General features: G+C 41.4%; 1 protein-coding gene across 1 annotated transcript in view; it reads right to left on the bottom strand.

The window, feature by feature from the left end:
* The window catches only part of LOC122563330 (cryptochrome-1-like), a 97,032-nt gene that overhangs the window by 61,467 nt on the left and 15,853 nt on the right, over positions 1–19,712 (bottom strand). The window contains exons 3-6 of the mRNA XM_043717068.2: positions 19,453–19,595; positions 14,648–14,832; positions 3,879–3,967; positions 3,503–3,643 (exon numbers count right to left, since the gene is read on the bottom strand). Of these exons, the coding sequence (XP_043573003.2) occupies positions 3,503–3,643; positions 3,879–3,967; positions 14,648–14,832; positions 19,453–19,595 (558 nt within the window). The remainder of the gene's footprint in view (positions 1–3,502; positions 3,644–3,878; positions 3,968–14,647; positions 14,833–19,452; positions 19,596–19,712) is intronic.

Raw genomic sequence — 19,712 nt, 5'->3', positions numbered from 1 at the left:
TTTATTTTATTCACTAGATTGATTCCAGAGGTGAGAGGTTTGTCTTATGAAGGGAGATTGAATAGTTTATGCACAAAAGAATGAGAGAAGATCTAATGCAGGTATATTAAATGCCAAAGGCGACTGAAACATTAGTCAGAGAAAATATTTCATCTAATGGGGTACTCCAGAGAAAAGATTATGATAAAGGGTACTGGATTTAAAACATATACGAGGAGAAAATGCTTCTCTCAAACGATCGTGAATCTGTGGAATCCACTACCCCAGAGTACGGTGGATGCTTGAACATTGAGTAAATTTAAGGTGGTGCTTGATAGATTTTTAAAAAAAATTGATCACAGTTTGAAGGGTCATGGAACGGCAAGAAAGTGGGAGTGGTGTTGAGATGGAATCAGTCATGATCATCATGAATGGGTGAGCAGGCTTGAGGGGGTGAATTACCTACTTTTCCTACTTCTTACATAAATACTTATATATTTACTGACAGAGAAATGTCTCAAAGATATCCATCTCTTAATCCCAACAAACAATTTTAACCAGTGTCTTTTGATAAGAGTCAAATGAATCCGCAGTAATGTTCATCAATTGCAAAGTGGTGGATGAGACTTAATAATAATCCAAGTTCTGTTTGAAAATTAGTTGTAATGAAAAAGATTGCAGGCCCCAGAAGAATAGACAATGAGAAGGAAGTGGCACAGACACAATGTGTTGAATGGTCTCCTTACATGCTGTCATTTTATATTGGATGGTAAAAGCTGTTACTTTAGAGCTCTAAAATGTGACCTGAAAATTGCAAAGTTCCCTGCACAAAACAGTTTTGATGAACTCCAGGATGACCATGTGAATTGAAGGGCGGGGTCGAAGTTGTGGGCGAAGATGATGAACTGCTCCAGTTCAGCTGCACCGATGCAGTCATCGATGTAACAGTGGAAGAGTTGGGGCACATTTCTTGAGTAGGTACTGAAGAAGGACTGTTCAAAGTAGCTGACAAAGAGACAGGCACAGCTAGGGCTCATCAGAGTGCTCATGGCCACCTGCTGGATTTGGAGGAAATTGGCAGAGTTAAAGGAAAAGCTATTAATAATGACGGAAGAGGGTATTGGTGGAAGGGGACTGGATGTCTGTTGGAGAGGAAGAAGCTGAGGGAGTGAAGGTTGTCCAACCATGGTACACTGCAGACAAGTGGGATGCTGGAAGAACACAGCAAACCTGCTAGCATGAAGTGGAGAAGTCAATGTTTTGGGTGCAACCCTTCTTCGGTTCTGGTTGTGGGGGTAAGGGGAGTTGCTGATAAAAGGGGGTGAGTGTGGGGGAGCGGTTTGGGTGAGGAGGGGTGGAGCTCTGAGGTAGTGATAGGTGAACACAGGTAGAATGTACGTTCTGATTGGTCGCTGGGAGGAATGAATTTGGTTGGTAGCTGGAAGGGTCATCAGAGGAATGGAGGGGAGAAGGAGGGGCTGGAAAGGGAATTGGTTAATTGGACGGAAGGTTATTTGAAATTTGAGAACTCAATGTTGTGTTCTCTAGGCCGTAGGCTGCCCAGCCAGAAGATGACATGTTGTTTGTCCAACTTGCTGACTCACTGTGGCATGGGAAGGGAATTGAAATAGGCTGTGACTGGGAGGTCAGGTTGGCCCCTGTGGGCCCGGCTGAAATGATCAGTGAAATGTGCCCTTCGCTTATGTTTGGTCTCACTGATGCAGAGAAGACCACATCGTGAGCACTAGATACAGTAAACTAGGATGGAGGAGAGAAAGGTGAACTGGGAGGTCATCTGGGAGGACTGTTTGGGGTCCTGGATGGAGAGGAGGGTGGTGGTGTGCAAGCAGGTTTTGCATCTTTTACAGTTGCAGGGAAAGGTACCAGGGGTTCAGGGAATATGGTGGGGCGGGTGGCACAAACCAAGGATTGGCAAAGGGAATGGTCCTTGCGGAAGGCAGAGAGGGGTGGGGAAGGGAAGATGTTCTTAGTGGTGGGCTCTAATTGGAGTGGTGGAAGTGTTTAAGGATGATGCGGAGGCTGGTGGGGTGGTGGATGAGCACAAAGACTCCCTGCCTTTATTACATTTGGAGAGGGCGGTTTAGAGCAGTGGAGTGGGGAATGGAAGAGGTACAGTGAAGGGCTGTCTGGATGACAAAGTGGGGGTGGGGGGGGAGTACATTGTTCAAAAAGGTGGCTATCTGGGATGCTTGGGAGTGGAATGTCTCCTCATCCAAGCAGATGCGACAAATGCGAAGGAATTGGGAAAACAGGATGCAGTCTTGCAGGATACTGGTGGGAGGAGATGTAGTCCAGATAGCTATCGGTGTCTGTGGGTTTATAGTAAATGACTATCTGTAATCTGCCCTCATAGATGGAAATGAAGAGGTCAAGAAACAGGAGGGAGGTGTTTGAGATAGATAATGTGAATTTAAGGGTGGGGTGCAAGTTTTGGGTGAATTCGATGAACTGCTCCAGTTCAGCATGGGCGCAGAATGCTTCACCGATGCAGTCATCAGTATAACGGTGGAAGAGTTGGGGCGCATTTCTTGTGTAGGTACTGAAGAGGGACTGTTCAACATAGCTGACAAAGAGGCAGGCAGAGCTAGGCCCCATCTGAGTGCCCATGGCCACCCCCTGGATTTGGAGGAAATGGAAAGAGATGAAGGAAAAGTTATTGAGGGTGAGGACAAGTTTGGCGAGGCGGAGGAGGACTGGATAGGTCTGTTGGAGGGGAAGAAGCTGAGGACCTGAAGGCTGTCCAACTGGGGTATGGACGTGTTTAAGGACTGCACATCCATAGTGAAGATAAAACGTTGGGGCAAGCTTAAAAATTAATATAAAAATCTTCCTGTTTGTACTACCGATATCCAATATACAAGCTGCAACCAGATTTTTAACAGTTGATGCATGAATTGAGTAGCAACTTTGAACCAACACCAATAAAAAGAAAGTAAATAAATTAGTGGTTTGTTTAGTAGTTTCACATTTTGACGCTGCACTTCATAATTAGAAATATTAGCTGTTCGCGGGTGGTGCTCTATTGGATGGCATTGATTGCCCATTTTCAGGCCAGTTTTAGCATATTGCGCCCATAGGTGTTAGTGTGTTTTGAGAAGATTTGCAGCTCAAGTTGAGGTTCTGGATGTAAGTTTGCTCGCTGAGCTGGAAGGTTCATTTTCAGATGTTTCGTCACCATACTAGGTAACATCATCAGTGGCTCACCGATGATGTTACCAGTATGGTGACGAAACATCGGAGAATGAACCTTACAGCTCAGCGAGCAAACTTACATCTAGGAATATTAGCATTTGTCACAAACAGCAAAATACAAATACTTATATGCAGCAGTTTCCATTTCTCCCAAGCAAGCTGTTATGCTTCTTTGAGATGTCAGAAATGCATTATCTTATTGAAAAGCACCTATTTAGCAAAAATCTCAAAATTGAGTGTTTTTTAATTGCTTGATCAATACTAGGCAGCTCGCAATAGTAAAACAAAAATTCAATTCTCAGAAACTTACATTTTTATATAATTCTGTTAGCTTGAAGTAGAAGAGTCGACAGGACAGGCAGCCAAATCGAAGGTATGGACTGAGACCTGTGGGACTTGCCATTAGTGATAAGGCATTCATTCTGGGCCTTTCAAAGTTTGCTACCCATGCCTACAAGAGAAATTAAAGTGATAAACTGTCACATAGTACAGATTAAAGTTCTATTTTAAGGAGATTCAACACCATTGCATACTCACAGGTGAGCTACTCATTTTGACTGAGGCTTGTTTTAACAAGTTTCTGCTTTTTGGCCAGAATTGTTCTAAAACTACTTGGCTAATCAAAGTAGAGTTTCTGGGGTTGTAAAAATATTAACAAATGAAGATTTAAAAGGCTTTTCACTTGCCTTTCTTTCCAAATGTCTTTCCAGCCGAGTTAAAGCCTCTGTTTCCCCACCTGGCCACACAGCAGAAGGCAGACCTTCGGTATCAAAACCTAAACAGACAAATGGTCAGGCGCAATGCAGTTAACAAATATTCAGGATTCAACTTGTGGCTCAATAATTAATTCAGATTTTGCTTATATGATTGGACAAATACACTGTTCAATAATTATGCTCAAAACCTGATCTAAGCAGTTATTAAAATTAAAAGTCGGTTGCCTTTTTGTTCTGTACAAATGTTTACTATTTTAGATTTATAAAGCTAACAGACAGCAATAGTTCAAAACGAAATGCTCCAAAGTTAAATGTAGAATCAGGATATTGCTTTTTGGTCCCTCAAACCTGTTCTGCTGCCATTCAACAAGAACATGGCTGATCAGAGATCAACTCCCAACTGGTTTACCTCCAACCTCTTACTAGTTTTGGTTAGTTAGAAAAACATATTAGTCTCAGATTTAATACTTAGCGAAGAAGATTCCAAATTTCTCCCACCATTTGAGTAAATATGTTGCCTAACTTCAGACCTGAAAGGCCTGCCTTGAATTTTTATTTATATCCCCTAGTCTTAGACTATGCAAAGTTAAGTAGTTTGAGATTCTGGAGAAGACTTGTAGCTCAGGTTCTGATTCAGGTTGTAGGTTTGCTTGCTGAGCTAGTGGATTTGTTCTCAGAAGTTTTGTCACCATGCTAGGTAACATCAATAGTAACCCCCAGTGAAGTGTCGGTGTTCTGTCCCACTTACTATTTAGGTGTCTTGGTTTGTTGTGATAGCTGACAAAATTTCCTGTTCTGTTTCAGAGATTGATAAATGGGGTCCAAATCTATATGTTTGTTAATGGAGTTTCGGTCTAAATGCCAGGTCTCTGGGAAATCTTGTGTGCGCCTTTGTTTTGCCTGCGCCAAAGGTGGATGTATTGTCCCAGTCGAACTGGTATCCCTCTTCACCTGTGTGTATGGATACCAGTGATAGTTGGTCGTGATTTGGAGATGCCGGTGTTGGACTGGGGTGTACAAAGTTAAAAATCACTCAACACCAGATTATAGTCCAACAGGTTTAATTCGAAGCACTAGCTATCGGTGCACCGCCCTTCATCGGGTGGCTATGGAGGACACAATTGTAGGACTCAGAATTTATAGCAAATGTATGTAACTGAAATTATACATTGAAAAATACCTTGATTGTTTGTTGAGTCTTTCATCTGTTAGAATACCATGATAGTTTCACTATTTTCATATGTAAATCACAAAACTTTTTTAAAAAGTTACATTCTCAGGTTAACTGTAACAATTGGTGTCAGCCAGATAATATGTTGAAGGTGTTAGCCCCCTGTGTAACCTGTCTGTGCCATAACATTTAGACTGATTCTAATCTAAAAAGTGAGTTAACATAGTCTTACATGGATTCATGCAGTTTTTGAGCAACAATGTAACTCTGCAAGTACAAATTCACCCCACATACATGTATGCATATGTGTGCATGTGGGTTTTTGTATGTGTGTGTGTGTGTGTGAGAGAGAGAGAGAGAGAGTGGGGGTCGGTGGGTGGTTGGGGGTTGAGAGTGTGAGAGTAAGTGTATATGTGTGTGTGAGTGTAAAGTTGTCTAAGTCTGTGAGAGGATGCACATGTGAGTGTATGTGAGCGTCTGTGTGCGTGTCTGTGTATGTGTGTGTGTGTACAGTGCAATGGTGGTCACCTGTACTGTTACATGAACCCAAGGTCCTGGTTAAGGCCCTCCCTATGGGTACGGAACTTAGCTATCAGCCTCTGCTCGGCTATTTTTTGCTGCTGCCTGTCCCAAAGTCCGCCTTGGAGGATGGTCACCCAAAGATCCAAGGTCGAATGTCCTGGACCGCTGAAGTGTTCCCCAACTGGGAGTGAAGACTCCTGTCTGTTGATTGTTGTGTGGTGCCCATTCATCCGTTGCCACAGCCTTTGCTCGGTTTCCCCAATGTATCTTGCGTGCAACGTATAAGATAGACAACGTTGGCTGAGTCACATGAATACCTGCCACTGATATGGTGGGAGGTGTCCCCACGTGTAATGGTGGTGTCCATGTCCACACTCTGACACGTCTTGCAGCACCTACCGTGACAGGGTTGTATGGAGTTGTCCTGAAAGCCGGGCAGCTTGCTACGAACAATGACTTGTTTGAGGTTTGGCGGTTGTTTAAAGGTGAGCAGTGGAGGCATGGGGAAGGTCTTAGTGAGGTGCTCATCCTCATTGATAACGTGTTGCAGGTCATGAAGAACGTGGCATCGTTTTTCAGCTCCTGGGAAGTACTGGACAACGAAGGGTACCCTGTCAGTCTCAGCATGTGTCTGTCTCCTGAGGAGGTCATTATGGTTCCTTGCTGTGGCATGTTGGAACTGGTGGGCGATGAATTGAGCATCGTACCCCGTTCTTATGAGGGCATCCCCAAGTACTTCTCGGTGCCCGTCACATTCCTCCTCATCTGAACAGATCTGGTGTACGCGTAGGGCTTGTCCATAGGGAATGACTGTTTTAAAATGTTTTAGGTGGAAGCTGGAGAAGTGTAGCATTGTGAGGTTGTCTGTGGGTTTGCGGTAGAGTGTGATGCTGAGGTGTCCATCCTTGATGGAGACGCATGTGTCCACGAATGAGACAGATAGTCGAGAGTAGTCTATGGTGAGTTTGATGGTGGGATGAAACTTGTTGATACCACTGTGTAGTTTTACCAGTGACTCCATGCCATGGGTCCAGAGGAAGAAAATGACGTCTATATACCTGGTGTATAATGTTGGTTGGAGGTTCTACATAGAGAAGAAGTCTTGCTCGAACCTGTGCATGAACATGTTGGCATAATGGGGTGCAAATTTGGTCCCCATGGCTGTTCCATGTGTGGATGAAGAACTGGCTGTCAAAGGTGAAGACGTTGTGATCAAGGATAAAGCGGATGAGTTGTAGGACAGTGTTTGGAGATTGGCAATTGTTGGTGTTGAGTACTGAGGCTGTTGCCACAATGCCGTCATTGTGAGGGACGCTGGTGTAGAGTGCTGAAACATCCATTGTGATGAGGAATGTTCCCGGTTTGACTGGTCCATGGGTGCTGAGTTTCTGTAAGAGATCCGTAGTGTCACGACAGAAGCTGGGCATCCCCTGTACAACAAGTTTCAAGATGCCTTCAACATAGCCAGAGAGATTCTCACACAGGGTCCTATTGCCTGATACAATGGGATGTCCTGGTGTATTGGCTTTGTGTATCTTTGGAAGGCAGTAGAAGTCGCCTACATGAGAAGTACGTGGGATGAGGGCACATAGGGAACTCTGAAGGACTGGACCCAAAGTCCTGATCAATGTGTTTAATTCACAGATGTATATACACATATACTTTTGTGGGGTGAATTTGTACTTGCAGAGTTACATTGTATTTTGCTCAAAACCTGCATGAATCCATGTAAAACTATGTTAACTCACTTTTTAGATTAGAATCAGTCTAAACATTATGGCGCAGACAGGGAACACAGGGGGCTAACACCTTCAACATATTATCTGGCTGACACCAATTGTTACAGTTAACCTGAGAATGTAACTTTTAAAAAAAGTTTTATGATTTACATATGAAAATAGTGAAACTATCATGGTATTCTAACAGATGAAAGACTCAACAAGCAATCAAGGTATTTTTCAATGTATAATTTCAGTTACATCACACCATAAACTTTTGCTATAAATTCTGAGTGCTACAATTGTGTCCTCCACAGCCACCTGATGAAGGGGCGGTGCTCCGAAAGCTAGTGCTTCGAATTAAACCTGTTGGACTATAACCTGGTGTTTTGTGATTTTTAACTATGTTTTTTGGTGGCTACTTGGTGCTCATTTATCCTGGTGGCTAGTTTCCTGCTAGTTTGTTGCAATCCTTGCAGAGTATTTTATGTATAACATTCATTCTACTGGCTGTGTGTATGGGGTCCCTTAAAATTATCAGTAGCTGCTTCAGTGTGGTAGGTTTTTGGGCTAGGGGTTGAGTAGCCTAGTTGTCATCTCACAAATGCCTTTATATGGTACGGTTGCTGGAGTCTCTGGGCATGTTGTGTCTCCGTTTAGGTCTGCTGTGCAGGAATCAGCAGACTGCGCTTATCGGGTAACCGTTGCTCCTGAATACATTCTATAAGGGTTTCTCCTTGGCTTCTTGTATAAAGTTCCACCAAAGAGGAAGAGTACACCGAGTGCTCCAGTTTCCTCCTACTGTCCAAAGATGTGCAGGTTAGGTGAATTGGCCATGCTAAATTGCCCATAGTGTTCTGGGATGTGTAGATTAGATGCATTAGTCAGGGGAAATATAGAGTAATAGGGTAGGGGAATGAGTCTGGATGGGATACTCTTCAGAGGGTCAGTGTGGACTTGTTCAGCCTAATAGTCTGTTTCCACACTATATAGATTCAAGGAATTCTATAAATGAATAAAAGAACAACAACCAACTCCTCTTCTTGGATGTCACAGTAGAACAAAAAGCCAATGGAGAACTGCAGACCAGCATTTATAGAAAAGCCACACACACTGACCAGATACTTATCTACAGGAGCAATCATCCCAACATGTACAAGTGGAGCTGCATGAGGACATTATTTAAACGAGCCACAGACTGCAGCACCCAGGAACTATGAGAAGCCAAAGAATACAATATATTCAGGAACAATGGTTACCCGATAAGTGCAGTCTGCTGATTCTGTACAACAGTCCTAAAAAGGAAGCCACAACATGCCCAGAAACTCCAGCCATCATACCATACATCAAAGACATTTCAGAGATGACGACTAGGTATCATGGTAGCACACAAACCTATCACCACACTAAAACAGCTACTGATGAATTTAAAAGGATCCCGTACCCACAGCCAGCAGAGCAAACGTTAGTTTCAAAATACTCGGCAAGGACTGCATCAAACATTACATCAGACAAATGGGCAAGAAACTAGCTACCAGGATACATCAGCACTAACTAGCCACCAAAAGACATGACCAACTATCACTGCTATCTGTACGCACATACAAAAAGGGACACAAGTTGGAGTGAATACATCCATCCTGGGACAGGCTAAACAAGGACACACGCAGGAATTCCGAGAGGCCTGGCATTCAAACTGGAACTCCACTAACAAACATATAGATTTGGACCTGATTTACCAACTGCTCAGAAACAGAACTGGAAATGATATCACCTACCACAATAAACCAAGACACATAAATAGCAAATGGGACAGAACACCAAAGCTTCATCAGAGGCTTACTGATGATATTACCTAGTGTGGTGATGAAACATCTGAGAAAAAACCCACCAGCTCAGCGAGCAAACCTACAACCTGAAAATTAAGTAGTTTCTGTCTCTGTATTCTGCCTGTTCTCTGTAAAAACCCTGAAAACATAAATCAAATCAACCCTTACCTTTTTATTTCAGTGAATGCACCACCAATTTAGCTGACTCCGACTTCTAAGTTAACTCTTGCAATCAGTAATTATAAGCTGTATCCTGATAAAAATAATATATGCACCCTACAATTTGCTTCCAAGATCCCAATCCTTTATGCCCAAGAGTAGTCTATGTAACATAATTCTCGTATTCTAGTTCTATAGATCAATGGACCAGTAAATCAGAGGCCCATGTTAAAGGATGTGGGTACAAATTCCAACAAAAGCAGCGAGTGAAATTTGAATTCAATTAATAGGTATGAAATATAAAGTAGATTTCATGGTCAAAATTAATGACATGATTATGGATTGTTTTTTTTTAAAAAAAAGCCCTACCTGACTCAGTGATGGTCTTTAGGAAAAACGAAGTCTGCTATCCTTGCTCTGCCGGGCCAACATGCATTTCCAGACCCTTTGATTCACTCATGGTTTAGCAATCGAGTCAATTCAAGGCCAACTATGGATGGGGAACAAATTGGGGAAGGGCTCCTGTGGTACAGTGGAAGTACCCCTACTTCTGGAGTTCCACCTGTTCCAGAAATATGTTTTAACAGGCTGATTAAAAGTATCTACATATGGTGGGCAGGGTGCAGATTGGACACCTACCCATCCCCTACTGTGAGATGAGTTGGAAGGTGATGAATTAGGAATCAGCCAGTGTTCAAAACACATGTGGGTGGTAGACAGTGTGGTAGCTGTCAGCAGGGCCAGAGGAAGGAAGAATAGAAACAGGAAGCAACATCACTGGACAGGCAATGAGTCAGAGGCTGCACGGGTTGGTGGATTGAGAGCAAAGTGGGCGGCACGGTGGCACAGTGGTTAGCACTGCTGCCTCACAGCGCCAGAGACCCGGGTTCAATTCCCGCCTCAGGCGACTGACTGTGTGGAGTTTGCACATTCTCCCCTTGTCTGCGTGGGTTTCCTCCGGGTGCTCCGGTTTCCTCCCACAGTCCAAAGATGTGCAGGTCAGGTGAATTGGCCATGTTAAATTGCCCGTAGTGTTAGGTAAGGAGTAAAGGTAGGGGTATAGGCGGGTTGCGCTTCGGCAGGGCGGTGTGGACTTGTTGGGCCGAAGGGCCTGTTTCCACACTGTAAGTAATCTAATCTAATCAAAGGTCTCAACTTTTCTGCAAAAGAATATTTTGCTAAATTGGGGACAGGAAAATCTGAACTTGAATCCTTGCAAATCAATGCAGAGTCTCTAGATTAAAGTTGAAAGGGTTCAGGAGCTATTATAATGGAGGAAAATTGATGGACAATATTTAACATCGTCAATTATATAAGTTAACGTGGAACAGTTTTAATACATACATGCAAGTCTTTATGAAATATTAAAACTCAAAGAATCTTGCACACTATTAATGTTTAACGTTCCAGAATATAGATGCTATCGGAAGGAGAGAAACGAGGGCAATCATAGTCAGAGAAGCAAGAGTAGGATATTTGGCCCATCAGGCCTGCTCCACTATTCACTAAAATCATTGTCTCAGCTCCTCCTACTTACATTCACCCCATAACCCTTAATTCCCCTACTGTGCAAAAACCCATCCAACAGTGTCTTGAATATATTTAATGAAGCTGCCTCTACTGCTTCCTTCCGCAGAGAATTCCATAGATTCACTGCACTCTGGTAAAAGTAGTTCCTCCTCATCTCTGTCTTAAGTCTACTCCCCCTAATCATGAGGCCATGTCTCCTAGTCCTAGTGTTACCCACCAGCGGAAACAACTTGCCTGCCTCTAACTTATCTATCCCTCATAATTTTTTATGTTTCGATAAGATCCCTTCTGATTCTTCTAACCTCTAGTGAGTACAGTCCCAGGCAGCTCAACCTCTCCTCATAGGGTAACCCCCTCATTCCTGAAATCAACCTGGTGAACCTCCTCTGCACTGCCTCCAAAGCCAGTGTGTCCTTCCTCAAGTAAGGAGACCAGAACGCCACACAACACTTGAGGTGAGACCTCACCAACACCTTGTACAATTGCAGCAGAATGTCGCTGCTCATAAATTCAATCCATCTAGCAATGAAAGCCAATATTCCATTTGTCTTCCTGATTACCTGTTGCACCTGCAAATCAACTATTAGCGATTCATGTATGAGCACTTGTAAATCCTCCTGCACAACAGCATGCTGCAATCTTTCACCATTTAAATAATACCTGACCTACTATTTTTACTTTCAAAGTGGATACCTCACATTTACCAATACTGTACTCCATCTGTCAGACCCTTGCCCACTCATTTAACCTATTTAATTCTCTCTGGAGACCCTTTACATCCTCTGCACAGTAGGGTGAGTGACATTTTTGGTTAAGGATAAGATTAGAGTTGTGCTTAGGGAAGATATTTCCAGGAGAATGTACAGTGAAGTCATATGGAGAACCTGAGAAATAAGAAAAGGATGATCACCTTATGGGGATTGTACTGTAGACTCCCAAAATGGTCAGTGAAAAATTGAGAAGCAAATGTGTAAGGAGATCTCATTTCTGTAAGAATAATAGAGTTGTAATTGTAGGGGATTTTAACTTTCCAAACATGGACTGGGACTGCCATAGTGTTACAGGCTTGGACAGAGAGGAATTTGTTAACTGTGTACAAGAAATTTCTTTTTGTACAATATTTGGATGTACCCATTAGAGAAGGAGCAAAACTTGACCTTCTCTTAGGGCAAGTTACTGAGGTGTCAGTGAGAGAGCACTTTGTGGCAAGTGATCATAATTCTATTAGTTTTAAAATAGTTATGTAAAAGGATAGAACTGATGTAAAAGTTAAAGCTCTAAATTGGTGTAGGGCCAATTTTGATGGTAATATGCAAGGACTTTCAAAAGTTGATTGGGGAGACTACTCACAGGCAAAGGGGAGCCCTTCAAAAATTAGATAATGAGAGTTCAGAGACAGTATGTTCCTGTTAGTGCAAACGGCAAGGCTGGTAGATGTAGGGAAAGTTGGATGACAAGAGAAATTGAGACTTTGGTCAAGAAAAAGGGGGCATATGTTAGGTATAGACAGCTGGGATCAAATGAATTTCTTGAGGACCATATCGGCAGGACGAGTTATACACAAGATGACGATCAGGAGAGCAAAAAGGGGAAATGAGATAGCTTTGGTAAATAGGGATAAGGAGAATTCAAATATATTGTATAAGCACATTAAGGGAAAAAGAGTAACTATGGAGAGAATAGGGCCACTTGAAGATTAACAAGGCTGTCTATCTATGGAACCACAGGAGATGGGTGAGATATTAAACAAATATTTTGCATCAGTATTTACTGTGGAGATGGACATGGAAGCTAGGGAACTTGGGGGAAAAATATAGTGATATCTTGAAGTCTATTTTACAGAAGAAAATGCATTAAGATAGATAAATCCCCAGAATTTCATCATGTGCATTCTAAACTGTTGTGGGAAGCAAGGGAAGAGATTGCAGAGATAATGGTAATATCGTCAGCCATGGGTGAGGTGCTAGAAGACTGGAGGATGGCTAACATGCTGTCTTTATTTAAGAAAGGTGGTATGGAAAAGCCAGAAAACTATAGACCTGTAAGCAGGATGTCAGTACTTGGTAAGTTGTTGGAGGGTGTTCTGAGGACTATTTACATTTATTTGGAAAGGCAAGGACTGCTCAGGGATAGTCCACATGACTATGTGTGAGAAATTGAGACTTACAACTTGATTGAGCTTTTTGAAGAGGTGACATGGAAGATTAATGAAGGCACAGTGGTAAATGTTGTCAGTATGGATTTCAGCAAGGTGTTTGACAAAGTTCCGCATGGTATACTGGTTAAAAAGATTGGATCTCATGGAATCTAGGGGTGGGGTGCCAAGACAATTGGACATAAAATTGACTTGAATGCAGGAAACCGACGGTGGTGGTAGACAATTTTTTTTTTAAGACTGGGTGCTTGTGACCAGCGGTGTGCCATAAAGACAGTTTTTCATCATTTATATAAATGATTTGGATGTGAATATAGAAGGTATGATTAGTAAGTTTACAGATGACACCAAAATTGGTGGTGTAGTGGACAGTGATGGAGGTTAACAATGGGACCTTAATCAGATGGGTCAATAGACTGAGGAGTGGTGAATGGACTTTAATTTAGATAAATGTGAGATGGTTCATTTTAAGGTAGACCATGGCCGGACTTATACAGTTAATGGCAAGGCTTTGGAGAGTGTTGCTGAACAAAGAGACTTGGGGTGCAGGTGCACAGTTCCTTGAAAGTGAAGTTGCAGGCAGACAGGGTGGTGAAGAAGGTGTTTGGCATGCTTGCCTTCATTGGTCAGTGCATTGAGGATAGGAGTTGGGATGTTATGTTGTAGCTGTTCAGAACATTGGTGAGGGCACTTCAAGTCTGTTTGCCCTTCATAGGAGAGATGTTGTTAAACTAGAAAAGGTTCAGATAAGATTTACAAGGATGTTGCAGGGTTTGGAGGGTCTGAGCAATAGGGAAAGATTGGGAAAGACGGGGCCTTTTTATCCTGAAACATCAGAGGCTGAGGGGTGACTTTATTGAGGTATAGAAAATCATGCAGGGCAGGGATAGGGGGAGTAGCCAAGGTCTTTTGTCCAGGATAGGGGAGTCCAAAACTAGAGGTTTGAGGTGAGAGGGGAAAGATTTAAAAGGGACTTGAGTGGCAACATTTTAATGCAAGGGGTGGTGTGTATGGAATGAGCTGCCAGAAGAGGTGGTGGAGGCAGATGCAATGTAACATTTAAAAGGCATCTAGATGGGTATATGAATAGGAAGGATTTAGAAGGATATGGGCCAAATGCTGGCAAATGGGACTAGATCAGTTTAGGATATCTGGTTGGCACAGTCGAGTTGGACTGAAGGGTCTGTTTCCATGTTATCTGACTCTAAGATTTGAGATGTAATGTCAGTCAGGTGAGTTAGATACAAACATGTAATACTTTAGCTGTGATCTCATGGTAATCCCAATATTTTTATGTTAAATTACCAACATTTCTTACTTTTTGCTTCTGTCTCTAATATTACTAAGTTATGGATCATCCCAAACCTGGATATGTGGGTCTCTACACCATTATGAGACATTACTAAAAAATGATGAATAGTTAAATCTTCATATATCCCTATGGAAAATGACTAGTCATATACTTTCCAATATCACTACAATATATCCTTTGTTCAGCCAATTACTGCATCAGTCTAAAGGCAGGGTAACATAGTAGTAATATTACTGAACTAGCAATCCAAAGGTGCAGGTTAATGCTTTACTGGGGTGGAAATGAGAGAAGGCAAAACAGAAAAAAAAAGGCTCTATCTCAAATAAATAATGAATATGCATACCAAGCTCTTCCAAGGATGGAACACCATATTTCTCATTATGATCATCCAATACCAATATTGTGGACTTTCCAAGACTTCTCTCACTAATAGTTTCCACTGGTGGCTCTGGAGGGTCCATCTGGCTGATTAGAGTCTGGAATCGTTTATATGTTAGTGGGGGTTGTCCTCCATTCAACTCAATTATTCTGGAAGAGAGAAAACAATGAATTTGGAAAACAAAAAAGTTTAATATTTTAGATTTCATTAACTGATCTTCTTGCCATCATCTACTTTAAAAAGTAGAGAAAGATGTCTGAAGTGTGAAACCTCATGTTCAATGTACCAAAATATATCCAGTAATTCCAATACAGCTACAATACTGACAACTACTCGACAATGTGGAAAATTGTCCAGTTACGTATAATATACAAAAAACAGGATAAGACCAACCTGGACAAGACCAACAGCTCCATCAGTCTTAATGGAAGTTATTATCAACAGCGTTATCATTCAACACTTGTTTAATAATAACCTGCTCATTGACACTCAGTTTGGATTCCACCAGGACCATTCAGCTCCTGACCCCCACTGCCAACATCCTGGGAGGTTAATACTCAACTGGACCCGACATATAAATACTGGTGGTTCAAATCTAGGTGCTCACTTCGTAACATTTTAGGGTCTGGTGATGATGTATTGGTGTCCCTGAGTCAGGAGGCCTAGATTCAAGTCCTAGCAGCTCTAGAGGTGTGTAATAATATCTCTCAACAGGTTTAAATGATAAATTTTGGCTACAAGAGCAGGCTAGAGGTTATGAACACTGCACCATGTAACTCACCTCCCTACTCCCCAAAGTCTGTCCACCATTTACATTGCAAAGTCAGGAGCATAATGGAGTACTCCCCACTTGCCTGGATGAATGCAGCTCCAACAACACTCAGGAAGCTTGACTTCATCCAGGACAAAGCAGTTCACTCGACTGACACCACTTCCACAAACATCCACTTTCTCCACCACTGATGCTCAGTATACACTACTGCTACTATCTACAAGCTTTACTGCAGAATTTCACCAAAAATATGACACAGCACCTTCCAAACCCATAACCACTTCCATTTAGAAGAACAGCAGATACATGGGAACATCATCACCAGCAAGTTCCCCTCTAAGCTACTCACCATACTGACTTGGAAATATATCCTGGTTCCTTCACTGTCACTGGATCAAAAATCAACTTCAGGAAGCAGACTGGAGGAGCCAACCTATCTCTATCAGTGGTGCTGAGATGGAGATGGTCAAGAGCTTCAAGTTCTTAAGAGTAAATATCACCAACAATCTGTCCTGGTCATCCACGTCGACTCTACATTCAAGAAAATGCTCCAATGCCTCTACTTCGTCAGAGGCTAAGGAAATTTGGCATGTTGACAATGACTCATCAATTTTTATAGATGCACCATAGAAAGTGTCCTATCCGGATGCATTACAGCTGGCATGGCAATTGGTCTGCCCAAGACCACTAGAAATTACAGAGAGTTGTGAACACAGCTCAGTCCATCATGCAAACAAGCCTTCCTTCCAATGACTAAGTCTATACTTCATGCTGCCTCAGGAAAACAGTCAACATAATCAAAGACCCCTCCCACCCCATTATACTCTCTCCCATCCTCTTCCATGAGACAGAAGATAGAAAAAATTGATAACATGTACCAGCAGATTCAAGTACAGCATCTTCCTGATGTTATCAGACGTATGACTCACATTAGAGTTGTTCTTTCTCTGCGCCTTCTTTGTAGCTGTAATTCTATATTTTGCATTCTGTTCTATTACCCTGATGTACTCATGTAAGGTATGATTTGTCTGGATAGCATGTAAAACAATATTTTTTACTCGGTACATTCAAAAAGAATAAATCAAATCAAATCCTGGAATTCCGTCCCCAACAACATTGTGGGTCAACATGTGGCATGTGAACTGTAGAGGTTCAAGGCAGCAGCTCCCTATTATTTACTTAACAGTATAAAGAATGGTTGAGCCAGAAACACCCACATCCTACAAGTGAATTAAAAAAAAAGTCCCCAAATCCAGCTTCTGACAGAGTGTATACACAAGGTGGCAACAGCTAAGGGACAGCAAAGTCCTGGTAGGTTTCACAAACAACAGAAATGGAAATAGCTGCCAGTCAGGTGACATCTGCAGAGAGCTAAAACGTTAACTTAGAAGTTGTGAGATAAACTTTCAGGTTGGAAATACTAAATGACAAAAGGAATTATGGATCAAGGCAAATAAGATGGTAATTGGACTGATGAAGAAACACAAGACGAGGTCTTGGTTCTTCCTAATATACCTTAATATTTTACTTCATGATATTGCCAGCATTTTACCAACTGGTCCACAAGCAGTTACCAACAGAAAGCCTGCATGACAGACTGTAAAAAGATTTTGATTTCAGGCCACAGCAGAAAGATACAATCATTAAAATCTGACTTTATCAATATCATGGCTTCATATATAGTAATGTTTACGTACTTGAGTTTAAGGTAATGGAGACACCTGGATTGATAGTTTCAAAAACAAACGATCAATATAAAAGTTTTCCTTAAAAGGCATTTCTTGGAAAGCACATGGCTCCAGATAATTATTGGTCTTGGTTCATGTCAAAGAAAACATATTTTTTTATGGCCATCTTGGTTGAAAAGTGTTTTGCTCAGATTTGAGTTAATTTGGAATTTTAGCTGGGTCCAGAAAGATGTTGGAAAAGTAAATATGAGAAGTTAGGAGGGGTTATGAAAAAGAATTGGCACACAACAAAAGAAAATCTCAAAGACTTCTATCTACTTCTAAAAGCAGAGCAATAGTAAAAGGATGGGAAAGGGAAAAGTAGGACCAATTAGTGATCAAACAGGGGATTTATATAGAGGCAGGAGAGTTTTGATGAGGGCAAAGCCATTATATGGGGTACACGCACTGTTTGATAGAGAGCCACACAGACTTAAGACAGTTATGGATTATGGAACAAAAAGAGACAGAATTGCTGGGGGATGAGAAAAAGAGTAATGGACATTTTTTGGAAGGAAGAATATTTTTAGTGGAGTTCCTCAGGAGTTGGTATTGGGATTCTCACTTCTCCTATCTATAAATGTGATCTAGATCACAGTGTGCAGAGTTCAAAGTTTGCAGACACAGAGCTGGAGAGAATTGTAACTTCAAAATGACATTGACACCTTGTGAAATGGATAGATAGGTGGTAGATGAAACTCAATGTGGAGAAGTGTGAAGTGATACAATTTTGGTACAAAGAACATGACGAGACAGTGTAAAATAAAAGATGCCATTCTAAAATGGTGTGCAGGAGAATGTGTATATACATAATCATTACACGTGGTAGGACAGGTAGGAGGTACTGCTAATAAAGCATGCAGCCCTCTAGGCTATATCATTGGGGCACCGATTACATTAAAGGTAGGTTATAATGAACTTATAGAAGACACTCAGCTCGAGTACTTTGCAGTGCTGGGAGCCACACTATGGAATGATTTGGAGACACTGCAGGAGTCCAGATGAGGTTTATGAGAATAGATCCAGGGATGATACACTTTGGTAATAAGGAAACATTGGAGAATTTGGGACTAATTTCCTTGGAGAAATGGCTAAGAGGAAATCCGAGAAGTTTTCAAAATTGAGGGGGAGGGCAGAGTAAATGGAGGAAACTGTTACCAGTCATAAGTGGATGGAAAACTAAAAGGCACAGTTTTAAAGTGTTTTGCAAATATAAAGGGAGAAATAAAACTTTTTCATTCAGTGAGTAGTCAGGGTCTAGAACATGCTTCCTGGAAGGGTGGTGAAGGCAAGTTCAATTGAGACATTCAAAAGGGCATTTACTGTAAATAGAAACAACATACAAGAAAGAGGCAGGGGATTAACATAAAGACAAAGTTTTCAGAGAACCAGTGCAGACACGATGAGCTGAACTAACTTCTTCTGCACTTTAACAGATCTGAGATCCTGTGAAGATTAGAAAAAGAGAAAGATACTGGCATGTTACAGAAACAGAGGAAGAAAGAAAGAAGAAAAGCTATTCTTTGACTTGAGACAACCCAAGGATGCTAGTATGAAAAATACTAAGATAAGATTACAGATATTGAACACTGGATGATAGAATAAATCTGTTGGTGAATGAAGTGTATTTATCTCAGCTTCTAATTACTTGAATCATTGCATAGCACTGAACCATACTAATTATACTTGTGACAAAGCTTTCACTTTAAAAAGATTATTTTGTCCTGTTTTTTTTTGTAGGGAGGTTGTAATGGCAGAGGTGCCAAAGAGTCTAGGGCTAGAAAGTGAAAACAGTTTAACAATGGAAGGGGAGTGGCCAGTTCTCCAGTTTAGAGTTTTGTAGTTTTTCTTAAGCTGTAGTAGTCACAAGATGTTGGAGTCCCGAAGGATTGCAAGCTTCACTAAATCATTCTTAACTAACTTTCTCTCTCTGAAATCTTTCTGGATGTTGTGGCTTCCTGCCTGTAAGAATCTGTGTTTGAATTTACCTTTTTATCGGGGGTGGGTTTATGGGATGTTACTATATTAGAACAGTTGATTATTCAAGTTACTGTTTTGAGTATTCAGTAAAGTTTTCTACTATTTAAGTTATTCTAAATTCCCCTTCCTTTTGTTTGTGTTTTAACTGCAGTGTTTAAATAGAACATTTCAAAATTGTAGGAACCTTGCTTGCACCTTATTTCCATTACAATATTTTGGATAGTTTTAACTTAGCAGAGCCATGCATTCGCTACCACTACATTAGTTTAAATATTTAACAGAGTACATACTTATCTAGGTCATACAATGTGTGTGAAATCTTGACAATGACCTCAACACCAGCTTCACTAGCCAGCTTCTTGATGGCTGCATCGCGTTCTTTACCAAATGGCTCAGAATCATATTCGAATGTCAAACGGTTAATATTCCATTCCTGTTAGATTAAGAGTAATGAATCTTTAGAACATCATAAACTATCATCTTACAGAAATTTTCCCTCAAAAATTGAAGTTCAATACCTTGCAATTTGACACTTAAGTAACTGGATCAT

This window comes from Chiloscyllium plagiosum, unplaced genomic scaffold (assembly GCF_037043375.1).
Source record: "Chiloscyllium plagiosum isolate Xiang-an unplaced genomic scaffold, Cpla_swu_hap1 HiC_scaffold_26, whole genome shotgun sequence".
Classification (NCBI taxonomy): Eukaryota; Metazoa; Chordata; class Chondrichthyes; order Orectolobiformes; family Hemiscylliidae; genus Chiloscyllium; species Chiloscyllium plagiosum.
Note: the sequence above shows the minus strand (reverse complement) of the source record. Positions and strands in the feature narration are given on the sequence as shown.